The sequence below is a fragment of the Asparagus officinalis genome, chromosome 7 (genome assembly GCF_001876935.1).
Source record: "Asparagus officinalis chromosome 7, Aspof.V1, whole genome shotgun sequence".
NCBI lineage: Eukaryota > Viridiplantae > Streptophyta > Magnoliopsida > Asparagales > Asparagaceae > Asparagus > Asparagus officinalis.
Window position 1 is genome coordinate 70,475,975 of NC_033800.1, and position 19,594 is coordinate 70,495,568.

A 19,594-nucleotide genomic window follows, 5' to 3' on the forward strand; every position below is an offset into this window, starting at 1 on the left:
TATATGATGATTACGGAGGCTGTTAAAGAGGCAATTTGGCTTTAATGACTTTTGGAGGATCTTGGTGTTTTGCGCGATCCGTCACCATTTATTATGATAGCATGAGTGCTATTTATTTGGTAAAGAATCAGGTCTTTCATACGAGGATGAAGCATATCGACGTTCGTTATCACTTCGTTCGAGATGTTCTTGAAGATGATGATATGGAGCTCGTGAAGGTCCACACAAAAGATAATCTAGCGGATTTGCTCACAAAGGTGGTCCCGAGCAATAAGTTTGATAATTATAGAAACTTGTTATAAATTCGTGATTATTGAGGTCGTTTGCGGCCATTTGGATGAACTACAGACGGTTTGATCCCTTGGGAGAGGGGGTACGTAGGCAACCTCATTGGTGCAGCCGGATTTAGTGAGACGACGCATTGGTGCTTATGTTGGTGTCGGCTCAGTTTTGAAAACACTTCACCGAGGTGAAGAATTGTAGAAAACGTAGCGAAAACAGGAAATTTGAAGCTGGGAAGAGACTACAGGTTTCTATCAGGTCGGTCGATCGATGACATAGGCCCGGTCGACCGACGACCTATTGGATTACAGGGTCTTAAACCCTGTCTCTGATCGGTCGACCGAACGAGTTTGACTGGACGACCAAAAATGTGCACATTACAGGAACTTGGAATCTATCTCTGGACGGTCGACCAGTGCAACCCCTGCGGTCGACCGGAAAGCGGATTTGGGCCGGATTTATTTCCTGGTTTGTTTTGGATTGAGTTTTGATATAAATAGAAACACACGTTTCTAGGGTTTCTTAACCATAGAATTAGCATTGTTTCGAGCAGTTTTGTGAGGGAGATTATTGTGAGGGAGTGTGAAATCATTGGTTGGGTCATTTTGAGAGTTATTTAAGAGATTGTAACCCGTTGTTTCTCCTCCATATAGTGAAATCTCCCCATCCTTTCCTCGTGGATGTAGGCAATTTGCCGAACCACATAAATCTCTGTGTCTATGTGATTTTGGCTGTTAATTTTGTGAATTGCACTCGTGTTTGGTTTTTCTCTCATCGCTTGCCAACTCGGTTAGTTTGCGAGCATGCTTCCGCACGGCACGCATTAACTCCCTCAATAGGTCAAAAAAGAAATATTCTAAATGTGGTAGACATTGAAGATAAAAGAAATAATAAAAGCTCGCCGCAGTATATGAGGGTGTCTACTTTTCTGACAGATTGCTCTGTCCGGTTCCGTAGCCCTCTTTATCTTTTCTTTTTGGTGGATTTGTTTCTGTGGTTTGTTTTATCGGGTGTTCAATCACTTTGCTGTCTTTTCTTTTCTCTTTTTTCCTTTTTTTCTCGTAGTTTGCTCTTTTGTGTGGGTTGAAACATAGGCGAATTGTTCTGATAGGTGACGACAAGGTCCGCTCCTTATCGCTCAATGCGCCTCATGTTTCTTTCCCTTCACTTTTATAATCTATGTGTAATCATAATTATTGGTTAACCTTATATATATATATTATGAACAGGGAACCTCTCCCTGTTTTTCAGTCAAAAAAAAAAGAAATAATAAAACAACTAAGGTTTTTAGGTTGTTTGGTGTGGAACAATGGGAATATTAAGAGAGAAAGCTTTTAAATATTCACTTGCCAAACATTAAACAAAGATATAGAAGTCTCCAAAAGGCCAACCGAACACTGGTACAAGCTTAGCTAACCAAACTATGAAGTCGTATTATTCCTAACTACTATGTTCATTATTCTAAGTTAGAACTTAGAAATTCTAACCAAACAATGGAGTTTTTTCCTTTTTTGGTTAGTCAACCAAACAATGGAGTTAGTTCTTCATAATCTATTCAACTTCAGAAGATGCCACACTTTAGCTAAACAGTTGTTGTTAGGATTAATTCCATAAATAAACTGATTAATAAACTGATTAGTAAATTCCGTAACTTCCGTCTGAACTCCAAAAAAAAAAACCGATTCGACCCTCCTTTCAAATCTCAGCCGTCCGTTCCACCGTCGCTCAGCTCCAAGTCACGAGGCCACTGTCGGGTAGAGGGGCTCTTTTTCTCTCCAAACTCCGATTAAAATTAAAAATACAATTGATAACAATTATAGTAATAATATTTTCTTGGACTTCGCTCTTCACTACAGTCCTCGCACTCTTCCCGAGGTCCCCGTTACTCTCTCTCTCTCCCCCCTCCCCTAAACTCGATCTTAGAGAGAGAAAGAGAGTTGCTTCTTCGTTCTGAGTTCATAGTCGCTCTCCCCCTCTCTCTCTCCACCCTGAAACCCTAGCGAGCTCTAGAGAGAGAGAGAGAGAGCTCTTGATTTCTTCAGGCGGTGCAATGATCCGCCGGAGTACTCTACTCAACTGAAGCTACTGATCTCTCTCTGTCTCTTTCCGTCAAGGTACTGCGATCGCTCTCCGAATTTGAAATTGCTTCCTCTGTATATAAATATGTATATTCTTGTTTATTTTCGACTCGAAGGATAATAGGAGCGTGCGTATCCATCAATTCCCCCGTCACGTGATCCCACGTGATCGGAATTCAATCCTTTGTGATTTTTTTTCCCCCTTCAAATGCAGCGTATTCCAACCCGACATGTTTGATTATTCGTAAAAGCCCCTGGATTTGCACTGCTTGTTTCATGGAAACTTATTAGTAAATCAATTTTTATTTTTTCTACTTTAATTTCTTTATTTTGAAACTGGAACCAACTGACTTAATGAGTAGCCATTTGTTTAATTTTTTTTTTTTAATTAATAAAAGTGCACGCAGATTCGTTGCCGCGTTTTCTATTGATAAATCGACAACTTTTCCACCCGCAACGTTCACATTTTCTCAGTGATTGATGCGCAATAAATGAAATTGATAGGGACTAACATGTAAAATTCCCACTTTATGCCGACGATCTTTTCATAACCTGTCTTTAAAAAAAAGGACGGACGACCCTCGCCGACAACGGGAGCGGTGGGTCTGCGATCTTTTTTTTTGGTTTTTAGATGAAATAAATATTTTATTTTTGAATTGGTGAAATAATTAATAAATAATTATTATTGTTTCATGTCTTTAAAGCTAAGGCTCCTCTCTTGTCTCTATGTACATCCTCCCTCTTCAACAGCTACACCCCCTTTTGATGACAGACAATAATGGAATTCAACGTGCAAAAAGAAAAAGGGGGAGTGTATGTATCAACTTCTCCTTGTCTTCTGACCGTTGATAATCAACTGCAAATTTTGAATAGTTGGAGATAGAGCTTTGTGTGTATTTAAGTGAGGATTTTCAATGGGAAAAGTAAAGATTAAATTTGCCATTTTTCTATTTTATATTTTATATCTCGGATCTCTGGTGGTGAGTCTCGCTCGGGGTTGTCAGAAAGTCGCTTTCATCTGAGGTGGGCAAGGGGGGATTTTCTCAGCTTTGATTCTTGTCTCTATTACCATTTTTTAATTTGATATCCTATTCTCTATATCGTTTTCGGGCTGTTCATTGTCATGTGGAATGCTATGACTGGGTTGTTACTTTGAAATATTCAAAGATGGAAATGTCTCATGTTTTTTTAGTGATATAATGGCATGCTTTGTAGGTGAGCTTTAGCGTTCAGGGTTTAGAGGAGTGAGAGTGGAAGAAAAACGTCGGTCGCTCTAGAATTAGATGCTTTCGGGGATAATTTTCGATCCGTTTGGAGTTGAGATTGTCTTGGGAGATTTATTGAAGTAGAATCTTGAATGTCGTAAGTAAAGTACATGCATTTCAATTTTGCTCTTAAACATCGTGTACTTTGCAGAAAATTGATTCATTACGTTTTTAAGTCTTTGTCTACAGCATGATCTGGTTTAAGTTAAGAGTAAGCCTTTGTGTTGCATTATACTATCTTTATTCTTTTGCAATTACCATATTGTGCTATGATAGTCCTAGTGAAAGCCTTTTTTCTGAACAGCAGAATTATCCCATTTTGAGCAATTTGTTTTTCGCATTATGATACAATCGATGTCGGTGATGGAAATGTGCTCTTGTGTTTTGCGTTGTTTGCTCCTTTGCAATTATTAAATGGTTCCATCTATAATGTTACTGTCATAGTAACAATATGATAATCTATTTTATACCATGATCTATTGATGTCGGTGGACCCTCTGAACAGCTAAACAACCTTCAGTTCTGATTGATTTTGTTGAATCGCGGTATTTGTATGATGCTGTTTTATTAAAGCAATATGCAAATTAATTTTTTTGGCTATTGGGAACTCTATCTGATATGATTTAAAGTATTCCTCATTTCACTTCAGGTAATTCTAATGGGAGCAAGAAGTTTGGATATTTTGTCTGCCTGGGTTTATAACTGAAGCTAATGGAGCTGCTTCCGAAAATTTCCCTGGCTTGTCTCTGTGGATTTTTCGTTTTACAGTGTGTTTTCTGCGGTTAGTTGTATTATTTAGCTTTAGAATACAAATGCTGTAGTAGCTTGTCTGTAAATGGATAAATTCTCAAAAATATAAATACTCTTCGCTTTGTCTTTGCACACCTTAACATCTAATTCGTCCATGTAATTTTTGCAGAGGAACCAGCACAAGTAGCAGACACGTTAGTCTGGAGGTGTACATGTGCTGCTGCTCCCCTAAGAGCATTAAATTATACGCCCACATCTAATTGTTCTTCGTCTTGTGATTGTATTCCTGGTATGAATTTGACCCAATTCAATCTAACGGTTTTCTGTAGAACTACTGTCATGCGGTAAATACATGTTCATACAGGTATTTGCTAACATAAATTTATCTCGGGATTTGTTAACTACAAAAGTCTGAACTCTCTTATCTCTTAGATGACAAGTCATAGAGAATTCGAGCGACACTTATTTATATATTTGCTCATTATTTACATATGCCGATCTCCATCCCAATGACTGAGTCCCATAATCATATCTCATATGTTAGTGTGACTTGTGATAACCTTTCACAACTCTGTGTCCTAACTGCTAGTAGATTTAAGTGCGAATATAAGACATCATTTTATAAGGCTTATAGGTTTCTAGGAATCATTATACGTCTATAGCATACCCAATTTGAATGTGTAATAGAAAATAATTTTGATTGCTATCCAATATAACAAAGATATATTTTAAGGTGAGTTTCTGGATCATGTCTTTTTAAACTCAAGGCATCCCTTACCAGATTAGTGCTTGGTTTTGGAATCTCTAATCCCAAGGCTAATGTATACTCGGAAATATCTAACTCAACCAGTTAAATGAGCGGACTCCGTTAGTGGAGGATGGAGTTTTTCAGACTCTCCAAGAACTTGTTTTGTTAATATACATAATTCCCATAATTTATACATTAAGTTTAAGGATATGGTTTTTGAGTAATGATCTCTTAATGACAATATTAAAATGTGTGGTCCTCATGGCAGATAGCAGAGGATGGAATTGCTCGTGTGTATCAAATGGAACTGTTCAAGCCTCTGGAGCCATTCATGATGCTAGTTGTTTTACCTCCTGCAATTGCACTTCTGGTATGTTCTTGTTTGTTTCTTGAGGGCTAGCATATTGTTTTATTAACAAGTACCTGATTAAAATTACTGATTCTTGTATGCAATGATAAAGAGTTACTTATTCATTGATCAATACATATTACGTAAGGAAACCCAACAAACTAGTCAGGTGAACTATGTTGCATCATGTACGGGTACGGGGTACGAGTGCGGGACACGACAAATTTGTAAAAGGTAGGGTACAGGGATGCGACTATATAAATATTTACTAGGTGGAATGCATATGCATTGCACATGGTCAAATATCTTAATTGTGTATTTTAGGTTTATTTATCTACTTTAAAAGGTTGCGAAAAAGTTTATGATTATCATAATATATTTTAAATATTTTGGATATTTCTATGAGTAAAACCTTGTTGGTCTCAACATCTTGCCTTCTAGACGGACAATGAAGTTTAGAATCTTCAAATATTAATGATTTTTCTTGAATTCATCAAAGAAAAATGACAGGTTTTAGCTAGTCTTATTAGAGTTTATGAAGTTATAAAAAAATCACTTCCACTGTTGTTTACAGCTGGTGATCAAGTATTATAGTAGTTCAAAAGCTTTTTTCTGGAATACACTGAGTCAAAATGTGCAACTTCAGGAAAGAAAACACAAATTATGTAATCAATTCCAAAATATAATACTCTAATCCTTCCACATCTTCCTAACTATACTAATTGGTTTGTTTAAAATTCCCAAAATGGTTACTCTCTAGTGTCAGAAAATTATAAAATATAATCTGAGAATGATTTATACATATTATGCACCAATATGGATTGTATTTTAACAAAATAGTTTAGATTTATCCAATGTCAAACAACATTCAAAAATTTAAATTAAGGAGTTAGAAGAATCCAATATTTGCAACCGTACTCATATCCAAGCTATGTTTTTCATAAACTTATAAGAAGGTGAGTAACATAAAATGAATAGCATAATTTATTTTGTCATATGATTATTTTGTCAAATGATTAAATCTGAGTCGTGAAAAGCAAGAAGAATCAAAAGGTTCTCATACCATCCCAAATAAAAAGTAAATTTCTCCTAGAGAATCTATAGTAATAAATTTTTAAAGTTAATTTAAGGACAAATAACCCAATCAGTCTTGTGAATGTTAGTCATGGTATAAAATCCGCTTTTATAAAATTGATGCCAAATGTGCCATAAAATCGTGCTTTGTTTAAGGGTTAATTTTATAAAACTTCCTTTCAACTATTGCGGGGGTGGTTATCAGAAAACCCACTTTAACTATTTTAAGTTGAGAAATCTCCCCCAAGTTTAGGGTACAGATAATCCATCTCAACTTTAAAATTTTGATTTAACCCCATCCCCCCCCCCCCCCCCCAACTTTTCTCATCCCTCAAAACTAACACCATTGAGTCTAATCTATTATGTGACAAGTATCCCTCAACCAGAAAAGAATTACCTTGATTTTTGCAAGATGAAAGAAAAAGAAGAGATATAAAGGGGAAAGACATCATAAATTAGTCATTATTATCAGTTGAGGGTTTCTTTTTAACTAAAACGGTTTCTTTTTAACTAAAACGGTTTCTTTTTCATCCAAATCACATATTAAAGTAACAACATTAAGAGAGTTTGTTGAGAGAAGTGTAAAAGGTCAGGGGAGTTTTTATGTGACATACCAAAAGTTGAGGGGGGGTTCTAAAATTGTTAAAGCTGAGAGGAATTATCTACGACACCTCTATAGTTAGGGGTGTTTTCTCAAATTAAATGAGTTGAGTGTGTTCTGAGACAACCCCCATACTTGAGGGGTTTTCAAAAATTAACCCTTCTTTTAGCTATGGCTTATTTACATATTTGCCTCTCAAATCTTTAATAATTCAATATTACAAGCAACTTCAAAATTTTTAGGGACTAATATAGAATTATTGAATATTTAAAATCAAGGGACTAATATCTAAGTTACGTTTAAATATTTGCTCTTTTAGATTACTTATAGTTCTATAAGATGTCCTTAGTTATACCAATTCGACAAGTGGCATATAATATAATTAATTAATAAAGATCATTAATGTATTTAGTTTAGTTAAGAATATAATGTAATATCAAAAAAGAGTAGGGATAATATTGTCTATGAAAATTTTTTCCTCAACTCCCACTTTTAAAGTGAATATATGATATACACATATTATATATTGGAATTAATAATTTATATGAGAACAAGGATAATAATTAAAATTCCTACAATATTTTTATGTTTTTTTACTATGTGGATTATAATGTGGAAACCCACTAGTTTTTGAACTAGACATCCAAATGACGCTTCAAAATCATAATTTCAAACTTGACCTATGTCCAAAGAGTTTCAAGAAGTGGATGTGAAGTGTAGGATATATGTTCAAAAACTGTATAACAAGTGATTTAAATTAAAACATGTATTGTATAATTGAGTACATGCCCGAATAAATGTATGCATATATGTAAGGAATGTCCAAGAAGTTTGGATACGTGTATGGATACATGTCGGATACATGTACAGATTCAGATTAGAAGTACCTAGGTAACATAGGCTGAAATATATGCCTTTTAAAGTATATCTATAAATATAATTTCTTTAATACTCGTATAAGTATTTTTCTTCTTCTTAATCTATGCAGGTTCTCCAGGAAGATCCACTGCTAAAAAGAACTTAGCCATCAAAGGTGTTATTGTCATTCTCTTACTATGTGTCATGACTATTGGTTTTCTCTGTTCCATTGCATTTTATTTCTACCGCAAAGATAAGTTTTCTGCAAAGCCACCAACATTATCCTCAGACAAAGAGTCAAGTTGGAATAGTCGAACAAACTTAATTAGCCAGCGGTCTGCTTCATTCCCAGAGTACCAAGCAAAGATCAATTCTCACTTTAATCCCATCACAGGTAACTTTGAATTTCCTGCCAAGTTTTTATAATAGTATGAATTTAATTTTAGCTAAATTTCACAAAACTGCCATGAACTTTGAGGTTTTTGCACAAAACTAACAAAAAACTTTTTATTAGAAAACTATAATGAACTTTATAGGGTTTTATTTAAGGTGATTTTTTTAATCTTGATGTAGCATACCTCCTGCGTGGTGAGATTATTAATATGTGAGTATAGTCCCACATCAGATAGGATAAGCAAAAGCGAAAAGTTTAAATAGGAGTTGATGCCAATACCTAGTAGCTATAGCTTTTGGGTTAAAATTGGTTCATAGCTTTTGTTTATAGCTCATCAACTCTAAATTGGGCCCGATTACTCCCTAACAAATGGTGTCCGAGCTAAGTTAATGGTCAACCTGAAGGTGAGTTTAAAGTAGGAGTTGGGCCCAATTATCCCCACAAATGGTATCCGAGCTAATTTTATGGTCCAAGTAATTAAAAAGAAAAGAAAAAAGTAAAGTCCAAAGCGAAACCTGAAGGTCAGTTTAAAATAAAAGTTGGGGCCAATACCTAGTAGCTTTACTTTTTGGGTTAAAATTGGTTTCTGCTTTAAGTCCATCAACTCTAGATTGGGGCTGATTACTCCCCAACACTGCTGAACTGTATCTCATATTTATGCAGCATGTTTCAGAAGGATTTCTTTCCTTTGTAGAAGTGAAAGGGGAACCTTACCGGGAGCAATTGTCCAATTTCCATTTGTTGAATTGGAGAAAGCAACAGATAAATTTTCAAATGCTAATTTGATAGGCATTGGAGGAAGCAGCAATGTTTACCGAGGTCAACTTCTAGATGGTAGAGTGGTTGCCATTAAGAAAATTAAACTGTCTGCTGGGCCCGAAGCTGAATATGACTTTCTGACTGAGGTAATCATTAATGCACTTATGCAGTCATCGATCTGATTATTGTGATTATTCTTGCAGTTAATTGTTTAGGCAAATTTTTATTTTATTTTATTTTATTATGGGTACATATACCCCTTCAATCATGGGTATTTGCAAAATCACCCCCCAAATTTCAATATTATGCCAAATTCCTGCCAAATCTCAATATTTTGCAAAACTAACCCTAAATCATCAACTTAGGGAGGAAAAAACCCCAAATCAACAAATCATTAACTTTATTGGAATGGAGAGTGAAATTTTGACTATTTTATTGATGTTTTCACATTGCAATTACAAGGTAGCCTATCTAAGTAGATGATTGTTGACTTTGAGGGGTATCCTTTTCCAAAGTTGATGATTTGGGGTTAGGTTTGCAAATTCTTGAGATTTTGGGGGTCATTTAGCAAATAAGCATAAAGGGGCATACACAAATAAACCAATTTTTTAATTCTTCGTGTGTTTAGATGTCCTAAATGAAACTGGATTCAAACCATTTTCATACAAAGGAAACTGAAATTATGTATATGTATGACATGGCAAGTAATATTGCCATTTCAATAAATAATCATTGCCCGAAATAGGTGTTCCAAGACCCATGTTATAACTGTTTTTAGACTGTTTCTTTTTACTGAATAAATCATCTGGTTTAAAGTCCTCATTTTGTCATATAACAGCATTTGCATCTTCTTACCATCTCAGTTCTTCAAACTTTTGTGGAACAGATTGAATTAATTTCAAGATTAAACCACTGCCATGTGGTTCCTTTACTTGGGTACTGCTGTGAATTCCATGGAAAGAATTTCGAGAGGCTCCTAGTATTTGAGTACATGTCAAATGGCAATTTAAGAGATTGTTTAGATGCATTGCACGGTAAAGAACCCTTGGACTGGACTACACGAGTTAGAATTGCACTAGGATCTGCAAGGGGCTTGGAATATCTACATGAAGCAGCTGCTCCAAGGATTTTGCATCGAGACATCAAGTCCACAAACATTCTTTTAGATGAAAAATACAGAGCTAAGGTAAGAATCTTGCTTATTGAAGTTACAATGAATGTAATACAACTAATCCTACGAAAGTTCCCTTCTTTCAGCAAATGCCTAAACAATATATTCTTCAAAGGGGATATTGGATATGACTTGCCACCTCATTTAGCAAAGTGAGCTACCGAGAGATATAAGCAGGAAAACTCACTTTTGGATGTGACTAGCTGGATTCTCATCATATGTCTATCTCTTGATAGCTTATTTAGAAAAATGAGCTGTCATCTCAAACTCATCTTTTTTGTCTTCAAATAGACACGAATCCATGAATATTCTTCTCCTCTCTTAACAAATTGAGCATGTTAAAATATTGCAACACATAGATATTATTCTTGATCATCACATCATAGATATGATTCAATGTTAGCTATATAGGAGAAGTGACCTTAAAACAACCCAATCATTAAACCCAAACTATTAGAATAGCATAGATAAGTAACAAAAATTTGAGTAGTTGAAATTGAAATTTAAGATGATAATCTCATTTGCGTAGGAGAGAAGAGGAACTGCTCATGTGGGCATACTGAGCATGCGTTGATTTCTTTTGTTTATTGGTTCAGATAGATCTTGTTTCATGCAGTGAGAATATGGTGTTTACATCTATATTTATCTTACTATGCAGATTACTGACCTTGGTATGGCCAAGCGTTTGTTGAGCGATGATCTTACTAGTTGTTCCAATTCTCCAGCCAGAATGCTAGGAACATTTGGATATTTTGCACCAGAATATGCCATTGTTGGCAAAGCATCACTTAAATCCGATGTCTTCAGTTTTGGCGTGGTAATTCTGGAGCTGATCAGCGGTCGTCAACCTATTCATAAATCACCTAATAAAGTTGATGAGAGCCTTGTAATATGGGTAAGCTTTTCACTGTTTTAGTTGTCATTTACAACTGAAGCATGTGTATATGAAGGAATTTATCATGTACTTAAATTTTTATTGCGTGTACGAAACTGTAGGCAACCGCTCGATTGCGAGATAGTAGGTTAGTAGTCACCGAATTGCCTGATCCTGTTTTAAAAGGAAATTTCCCAGAAGAAGAGATGCATATAATGGCTCATTTAGCCCGAGAATGCCTGCAGTGGGACCCAGAATCACGACCATCCATGAGTGAAGTTGTTCAAATCCTCTCAACCATTGCACCTGATAAGGTTAAAAAGAGAAATTTTCCTTCAGGCCTTATTATGGTAAGTATATTTTCCTTTTTGCTTTTAAATTCTTGATTAGTTAAAACAACATTTCTAATTACCAGTTGCTGTAGTTCACACAATAATGATGATGTCGCAATTTCCTTATGTTAAAATGACTCTACTGCCTTGTCATTCTCAATTCACGAAATAGTAATGAAGCAGGACTTAAAATAGGATGGACATCAATGAAATGTCTTTAGAACTTGAGTTCACAGTTTTTGATAAGCATCCTTTATTGTGGCCCTATCTTCTGTGTGTGTCCTAATTAGTATTCGGATTTCATTTGGATCAACAAGAAATTCTTTTTTATTATTGAATTGGTACTCAGAGCAATCTGAGATGCCGGGTACTTCTGAAGATAAGACTATGTAATATTATTCAAGGACGTCATATCTACATGTTTAAGAATTGTTCAATTCGTTAAATGATGTAGATGTAAAGATATTTATTTTTTGAACATTTGTTGTGAACGTAGCTATGCAGGTTTGTATTATAGGGCAAATAACAGATTGTAAAGTTGGGTATTCATAAGGGTAGATTTTATCAATAAATAATGATCTTGTTGTAATATCCATATATAGAATCATAGATGAAACATAAGCAAGTTCGTATATTAGGAAGAGCATATCTTAGCCCAGCCCAACTGCATTGCAATTTCTTCTCATTGTTTCCTGCAGAGTTCTGCATTGTGATTCTTCTTATTGTTTCCTGCAGAGTTCCTCCTTTCGCAGCATCAAAAGTGGCCCGCAAACAGATAAGCGAGCTTCTTCAGTTGAAATTCCCCAAACAGTTCAAGCAAATTCAGAAAAAACGCAAGCAAGATGTTCGCTGCCATTGGCAGTCGATCGCAACCTGTGTGATGACCCAGAGAAGAAAAATGCACACACGGTTCTATCAGCTGAATATATGGAGAAATTGATCCTCTTAACTTCGGGCACTCGCAGCTGGCGATCACCAGATGATGAGACTGTGGACTTGACAGAGCCTCGCTTTGAATCATTTGTTCAGCCAAATTGTCGATCTCTTTGAGAAATTTTACGGAATAACTAGGAGTTGCAGGTTTTAATTTATCTCTATGCTTAGTTATACTTTGTACATAAAACTGAGAGGCGAGGAAATCTGGAAATCTCAAGTTATGTCATTATCTGGAGGGCTGTTGTTGTATAAAATGTTTTAGCGAAAACAAGCTGTTCTTTGTAGTAGATAGCGCTCAAGGAAGAATAGACGACCTCTCATGGGTTTTATTTCCGTAGAAAAAGTTGTTGGCCTCTTTGTTTTGACGATGTTTAACAAACAACTTACCACTAATGTTGTTTGTCTAGTATTTGTGTATTTTTATTTATTGCAGACAAACAACAAGTTAAAGGATGGATGGAATCGAGCATTCACAATCATATCAAATGGAGGTTGGCGGAATTGTGGAGTGAAGCCTATGCAATTCAAATTGAAGATCCAAGTTCTAGCTTTATCCGCAAGTGTACCAAGTTGAGCTACATCGAAGATCAATCAAGTTTGAGTATATTTAGTTTAGATTTTATATTATGTGTGTTAGTACTTTAAGCTCAATCATATATACACACACATATTTGGTTTTTATATATATAGTTATATATATACATAAGTTTTGGTTTATGGACTTAACAATCATTGTATACATATTTCATTAAGTCTATAAAATCATTTCATAGGGTTTTAAAACGTTGTTTATGTCAAAACATCAAATTTTATGTATATCACATTTTCATATTTTGGACACACTTGCAAAATACATGAGTTTTCACAAATAAAAAATTTAATTTGAGAAATTCTTTTTCTAACATGTTCAATTTCATGTTTATAAATGTTTCCTAAAGTTTTATTAATTTTGGAATTAATTTGTTATGTTTATTTGAATTTACAAAATCAAATTTTTAATAAGCTCATGTTCGTGCACATGTTCGTGCATGTTTTTGCAAAACAGATGCGTTTTGACAATTGGGAAATGAGATTTGAAAATTTTCTTATTTACATGTTTATCATCATATATACAAACATTTCCCCAAGTTTTACTAATTTTGTAGTTGTTTTGTTATTTTCAATTGGATTTACATAAACGTGTTTTCAGCAATTTTTTTTAGAAACTGTATATCTGTGTTCAAACAATTATTTCTCTCAACTGGGAAGTGATATTTCAAAAATTCTTTCTCTAACATGTTCATCTACATGTTTAGAACTTTCCCTCAAAATTTCATGATTTTTGGAGTTGATTTACTATTTTTAATTGATTTTACAAAGCCAGATACGCAAAATTTCAGCATCTGTCAAAATCTGAAAAAGTACGGTCGACCGTGTTACAGTGCGGTCGACCGCCACGGTCGACCGTCAGCAGTCCAAAGAGCAGTTTTGCAGTTTTACTTCTCGCGGTCGACCGCCGAAGTTACCGTTGCACAGTAACGATAACTTGCTGATTTTTGTTTTTAGTGGGTTTTTGGGGTTTTTTGGGTTGTTTTCTTCTACCCTATATATACCCCTTTGCCATAACTATTCTCATACCCCAAAAAAATATTTTAACAAAGTTTTAACAAGGGTTTAAGTTTTATTTAGTGTTTGTTTAAAAAGCTTTTAAGCATTTGAGAGTTTGAGTTTGTAAAATCAATTCTACAAGAGCTTGAGGAGATCATCTATTGGAGTTTGAGCATCCAACTATTCTCCCTATATCTCTTGATCTATTGAGAAGTTTTCTAAACTCTATTTCTAGCTTATATATATTTGTTTGATTATCATTTTATTAAAGCTAGATTTATATTAAGTTTAGATTTGATTTCACTTATTGTTTACACACATCCACTTGAGCTTATTGTATTTACATTCATAGTATAATTTGGGTTGTGGGATTGTAACATTGAGTTGTGCTTAATTGAGTTCTCATCCATTGTAGAGAACAACTTTTGTTATATTGTGAGATTGTAAGGTTTTCGATGAGCTAGAACACCGAATGTGTTGTTGTAAAGTTTTCGATGAGCTAGAAAACCGAGTAAGAGTATGGGGTGTGAACGTTGATCGGTGAGCGTTGAAAACCGACATTGTGAGGTATAAACGTTATTCGGGTAACCGTAGAAAACCCGATTGTGATAGTGAATTTCTTCCCGAGAGTGGGGGAGCGGAGACGTAGGACGGAAGGTCCGAACTCCGTGATCATATCGTGTGTTTGAGTTTGCTTTGGTGCACTTCTCTAATGTTTATATTTCTTGTCGTCATTGTTCATTGCTCATTATTTATATCATCCACTATCTTGTTTATTTTGTTTACCCTTGTGTATATCACTTATCCTAGCTCACATATCTTGTTATATTTTATACTTGCTAGGAGAACTTGTTATTACTTTTAATTGGCATAAAACTTGCAAGAATACAACTTGTTAATTATTTTTAATTGGCATTTAATCGGATTAGATTAGCATAAGACCCTAATCACCCCCCTCTAGGATCTAACAATTGGTATCAGAGCTTGGTGCTCTTTGATTTACGGTCTAATCGCCTTGAGTTAAAGATCCAAGTTATCTTTTTGTGCTAATCTTGTTTTGATTGCATTTGTATCTTGCTTGCGTATTTTTATAAATTATGGATATGAATGGTGCATCTTGTTTAGGCTATGATTCTAGTATTGTTCCTAAATTTAATGATTTTCCCTATGACCAATGGTGTTCTAGATTTAATATATTTGTTAGATCTAAACATTTCGATTTATGGAAAATTATTAAAAATGCTTATATTGTGCCCATGTTAGAGAAATCCAAGTGGAGCAAACATGATAAAAGGATGTTTACAATGAACAAGATTTTGTTAGAATATTTGCTAAATGCTCTTAATTCATCTATGTCTAACAAGTTTGTTCATTTTGATAGTGCTTACGACTTATGAAAACTTATTGAAGCACATCAAGGGGACTTGGAGGCGATTCGACAAGCTTTGGAGGATCCCGCTTCAAGTTCATATGGAGCATCATGCACACGGCCACTAGGCGATAGCCCTAGTGAGGCTTGCGAGTTCGAATCGATTAATGATTTATCTAGTGATGAACTCGTTTATGCATATGATAGATTAATGCATGCCTATACTAAATTGTATAATAATTTTATAGATCTAAAAAGCAAGCATGTTAGTTTAAAATCCGATCATGAGTTGTTAGCATCTAGGTTTGAGACTATTTCTAATGAGAATGTGATCCCAAAAGAAAACAAAAAAAAATTAAAGTTGGATCATGGTTCTTTAATCTCAAATGTTGCTAAGTTAACTCATGAGAAAAACAATGTCATGTTAGAAGTAGAGGCTATAAGAAATGAATTCACATCATTTAAATATGACCATGTTTGCTCTTACTTCTATTGTCAATGCTTCTATGCCTAATGATGAGTTGAATAACATTAAACATCGCATTTCATCTTTAAATTCAACTCTTAACACATGCATTGATAATCATAAGAGACTTATGGACAAGTGTGTTAAATCTAGTATTACAACTTCTAAATCACCCACACACTATGCACACTTGTATAGCAAAGTTTACAAATGCTCAATTTGCGGTCGTAAAGACCATTTAGCTAAATTTTGCTATGATGCACGTAAACCCATGAAACCTAATGTTCCTTGTGTATCCATCAAGCTTCATCTTCATGTACACATACACATTCACATGCTCATACTCATAAAATTCATCATAAGCATGATAATGTGTTTAAATGTAATTTTTGTGGTAGATTTGGCCATTTGGCAAAGTTTTGTTTTGATTTGAGAAAATATTCAAACTTGCCAAAAATTTTAAATAAACCACATTTGTTTAACAATATTCTCATTTGTAAAATAATCTTAAAAGACCATCTATGTTTGCAAATGATTCCTGTGTACCGCCACTTGGTCAACAAAATCAAATGGGCCTCTTTCATTGCACTTATTGCAATCAGAAAGGTCATTTACACAATTTTTGTTTTGACCATGTTCGTGCACTAAATGCGCCCAAATGGGTTCATAACCTAAGGGCTTTGAGCTTTAATGATAGGGGTCATGTCATAGACTCTTAGGTACCAAGAGTAATTGGGTGCCAAAACTTGTTTAATCTTTAAGAACAAATTTTTATGTTTTTAGTTTTTCATGTTCTTAAAGATGATTTTTATCTTTAGATTTTATTGAAAACTACTTTCAAAATCTTTAAAAGAAAGTGTTTGTTTGATTTGTATTTTTGAATTCATTATAAATCACTTATATGATGACATTTATGTGTTTATGCTTATGGATCATCTATTTATGCTTTATAATGCACTCTTTATATGATTTGATCAAAACTTTCAAAGAAAATTTGCTTTCGTGATCAAATATTTTTTTATATATATACTTTGTTTTGATGAGAGGTTTGTGTGTATATAACCCCTCGGATTTATTAGGTATTGGGTATTTGTTCCCAAATCTTGTTTACCGGGTGCTAAAATGTTTATATGGGTTGATACTAACTCAAGAGCTAGATATAGTTGCCTCTCTTGATTTTTGAAAATCAATGATGGTTTGGTTTTATGTTTTTATAGATTTCATTTGATTTATGATTTCACTTGAGTGATTTGTTTTCATTTGAAAACTTTTTGCATGATTCTCATGTTATTCTTTCATTTGTTTTCATAAATCTATTTTTACATAGTTTTTATTTTTTTGTGTTAATGAGACACTATTTTCATATTGACATATTTATATGTGTTCTCATTGTCTTTTTGTATGTGAGTGATATTTTGCATATTCATCTATGCTTGCTCACATATGTGTGCCTTGATCATTATTGCATATATTCCATAAGGCATTTTGATAGGAGGTCTTCCCTTTTTTATTATTGTTTTTATACTCACCAATGCATATTGATAGGGGGAGCTTTCGCTCTCTTCATCCCTTTGTCCCCTTTTTGATGTTGTCAAAGGAGAAGAAATATTGTGAGTATATTCTTCTTGTTTATATGCATGATATATTATACTTTGTATATTCATTTAATTTCATGCATATATCCTTTTTGTAAATTGTTTGTCATCATCAAAAAAGGGAAGATTGTTAGCCTCTTTGTTTTGACGATGTTTAACAAACAATTTACCACTAATGTTGTTTGTCTAGTATTTATGTATTTTTATTTATTGTAGACAAACAACAAGTTAAATGATGGATGAAATCGAGCATTCACGATCATATCAAATGGAGGTTGGCGGAATTGTGGAGTGAAGCCTATGCAATTCAAATTGAAGATCCAAATTCTAGCTTTATCCGCAAGTATACCAAGTTGAGCTACATCGAAGATCAATCAAACTTGGGTATATTTAGTTTAGGTTTTATATTATGTGTGTTAGTACTTTAAGCTCAATCATATATACACACATATTTGATTTTTATATATACAGTTATATATATACACAAGTTTTGGTTTATGGACTTAACAATCATTGTATACATATTTTATTAAGTCTATAAAATCATTTCATAGGGTTTTAAAACATTATTTATGTCAAAACATCAAATTTTATGTATATCACATTTTCATGTTTTGGACACACTTACAAAATACATGAGTTTTCACAAATGGAAAATTTAATTTGAGAAATTTTATTTCTAACATGTTCAATTTCATGTTTATAAATGTTTCCCAAAGTTTTATCAATTTTGGAATTAATTTGTTATGTTTATTTAAATTTACAAAATTAAATTTTTAATAAGCTCATGTTCGTGCACATGTTCGTGCATGTTTTTGCAAAACAGATGCGTTTTCACAATTATAAGCTCATGTTCGTGCACATGTTCGTGCATGTTTTTGCAAAACAGATGCGTTTTCACAATTGGGAAATCAGATTTGAAAATTTTCTTGTTTACATGTTTATCATCATATATACAAACATTTCCCCAAGTTTTACTAATTTTGTAGCTGTTTTGTTATTTTCAATTGAATTTACATAAACGTGTTTTCAGCAGTTTTTTTTTTAGAAACTGTATATCTGTTTTCAAACAATTACTCCTCTCAACTGGGAAGTGATATTTCAGAAATTCTTTCTCTAACATATTCATCTACATGTCTAGAACCTTCCCTCAAAATTTAATGATTTTTGGAGTTGATTTACTATTTTTAATTGATTTTACAAAGTCAGATACGTAAAATTTCAGCATCTGTCAAAATCTGAAAAAGTGCGGTCGACCGTCACGGTCGACCGTCAGCAGTCCAGAGAGCAGTTTTACAGTTTTACTTCTCGCGGTCGACCGCCACAGTCGACCGCCGACGTTATCGTTGTACAGTAATGATAACTTGCTGATTTTTGTTTTTTAATGGATTTTTAGGGTTTTTTGGGTTGTTTTCTTCTACCCTATATATACCCTTTTGTCATAACTATTCTCATATCCCAAGAAAATGTTTTAACAAAGTTTTAAAAAGGGTTTAAGTTTTGTTTAGTGTTTGTTTAAAAATCTTTTAAGCATTTGAGAGTTTGAGTTTGTAAAATCAATTCTACAAGAGCTTGAGGAGATCATCTATTGGAGTTTGAGCATCCAACTATTCTCCCTCTATCTCTTGATCTATTGAGAAGTTTTCTTTGAGCATCCAACTATTCTCCCTCTATCTCTTGATCTATTGAGAAGTTTTCTAAACTCTATTTCTAGCTTATATCTATTTGTTTGATTATCATTTTATTAAAGCTAGATTTATATTGAGTTTAGATTTGATTTCACTCATTGTTTACACACACCCACTTGAGCTTATTGTATTTACATTCATAGTATAATTTGGGTTGTGGGATTGTAACATTAAGTTGTGCTTAATTGAGTTCTCATCCATTGTAGAGAACAACTTTTGTTATATTGTGAGATTGTAAGGTTTTCGATGAGCTAGAAAACCGAATGTGTTGTTGTAAAGTTTTCGGTGAGCTAAAAAACCGAGTGAGAGTGTGGGGTGTGAACGTTGATCGGTGAACGTTGAAAACCGACATTATGAGGTATAAACGTTATTCGGGTAACCGTAGAAAACCCGATTGTGATAGTGAATTTCTTCCCAA

General features: G+C 34.0%; 1 protein-coding gene across 5 annotated transcripts; it reads left to right on the forward strand.

The window, feature by feature from the left end:
• Positions 2,104-12,814, forward strand: LOC109848823 (receptor-like serine/threonine-protein kinase NCRK). Of its 5 annotated transcripts, none has more exons than XM_020418511.1 (11): positions 2,104-2,396; positions 3,576-3,722; positions 4,275-4,406; positions 4,545-4,664; positions 5,392-5,493; positions 8,136-8,399; positions 9,063-9,304; positions 10,045-10,344; positions 10,988-11,224; positions 11,326-11,553; positions 12,271-12,814. In XM_020418511.1, the coding sequence occupies exons 3-11, from the start codon at positions 4,337-4,339 to the stop codon at positions 12,583-12,585; spliced, it is 1,878 nt and encodes a 625-aa protein (XP_020274100.1). In that variant the 5' UTR covers positions 2,104-2,396; positions 3,576-3,722; positions 4,275-4,336; the 3' UTR covers positions 12,586-12,814. The 5 variants fall into 5 exon arrangements, with proteins under 5 accessions (XP_020274100.1, XP_020274102.1, XP_020274104.1 ...); XM_020418512.1 differs by lacking the exon at positions 2,104-2,396 and adding an exon at positions 3,212-3,383; XM_020418513.1 differs by lacking the exon at positions 3,576-3,722.

What these genes read in the sequence shown, in the direction of transcription:
- LOC109848823 (XM_020418511.1), top strand. Translation starts at nt 4,337, where the DNA reads ATGGAGCTGCTTCCGAAAATTTCCCTGGCTTGTCTCTGTGGATTTTTC. An exon ending in TTTACAGTGTGTTTTCTGCG is followed by an intron (nt 4,407 to 4,544) that starts GTTAGTTGTATT and finishes TAATTTTTGCAG; the next exon opens with AGGAACCAGCACAAGTAGCA. An exon ending in TTCCTTCAGGCCTTATTATG is followed by an intron (nt 11,554 to 12,270) that starts GTAAGTATATTT and finishes TGTTTCCTGCAG; the next exon opens with AGTTCCTCCTTTCGCAGCAT.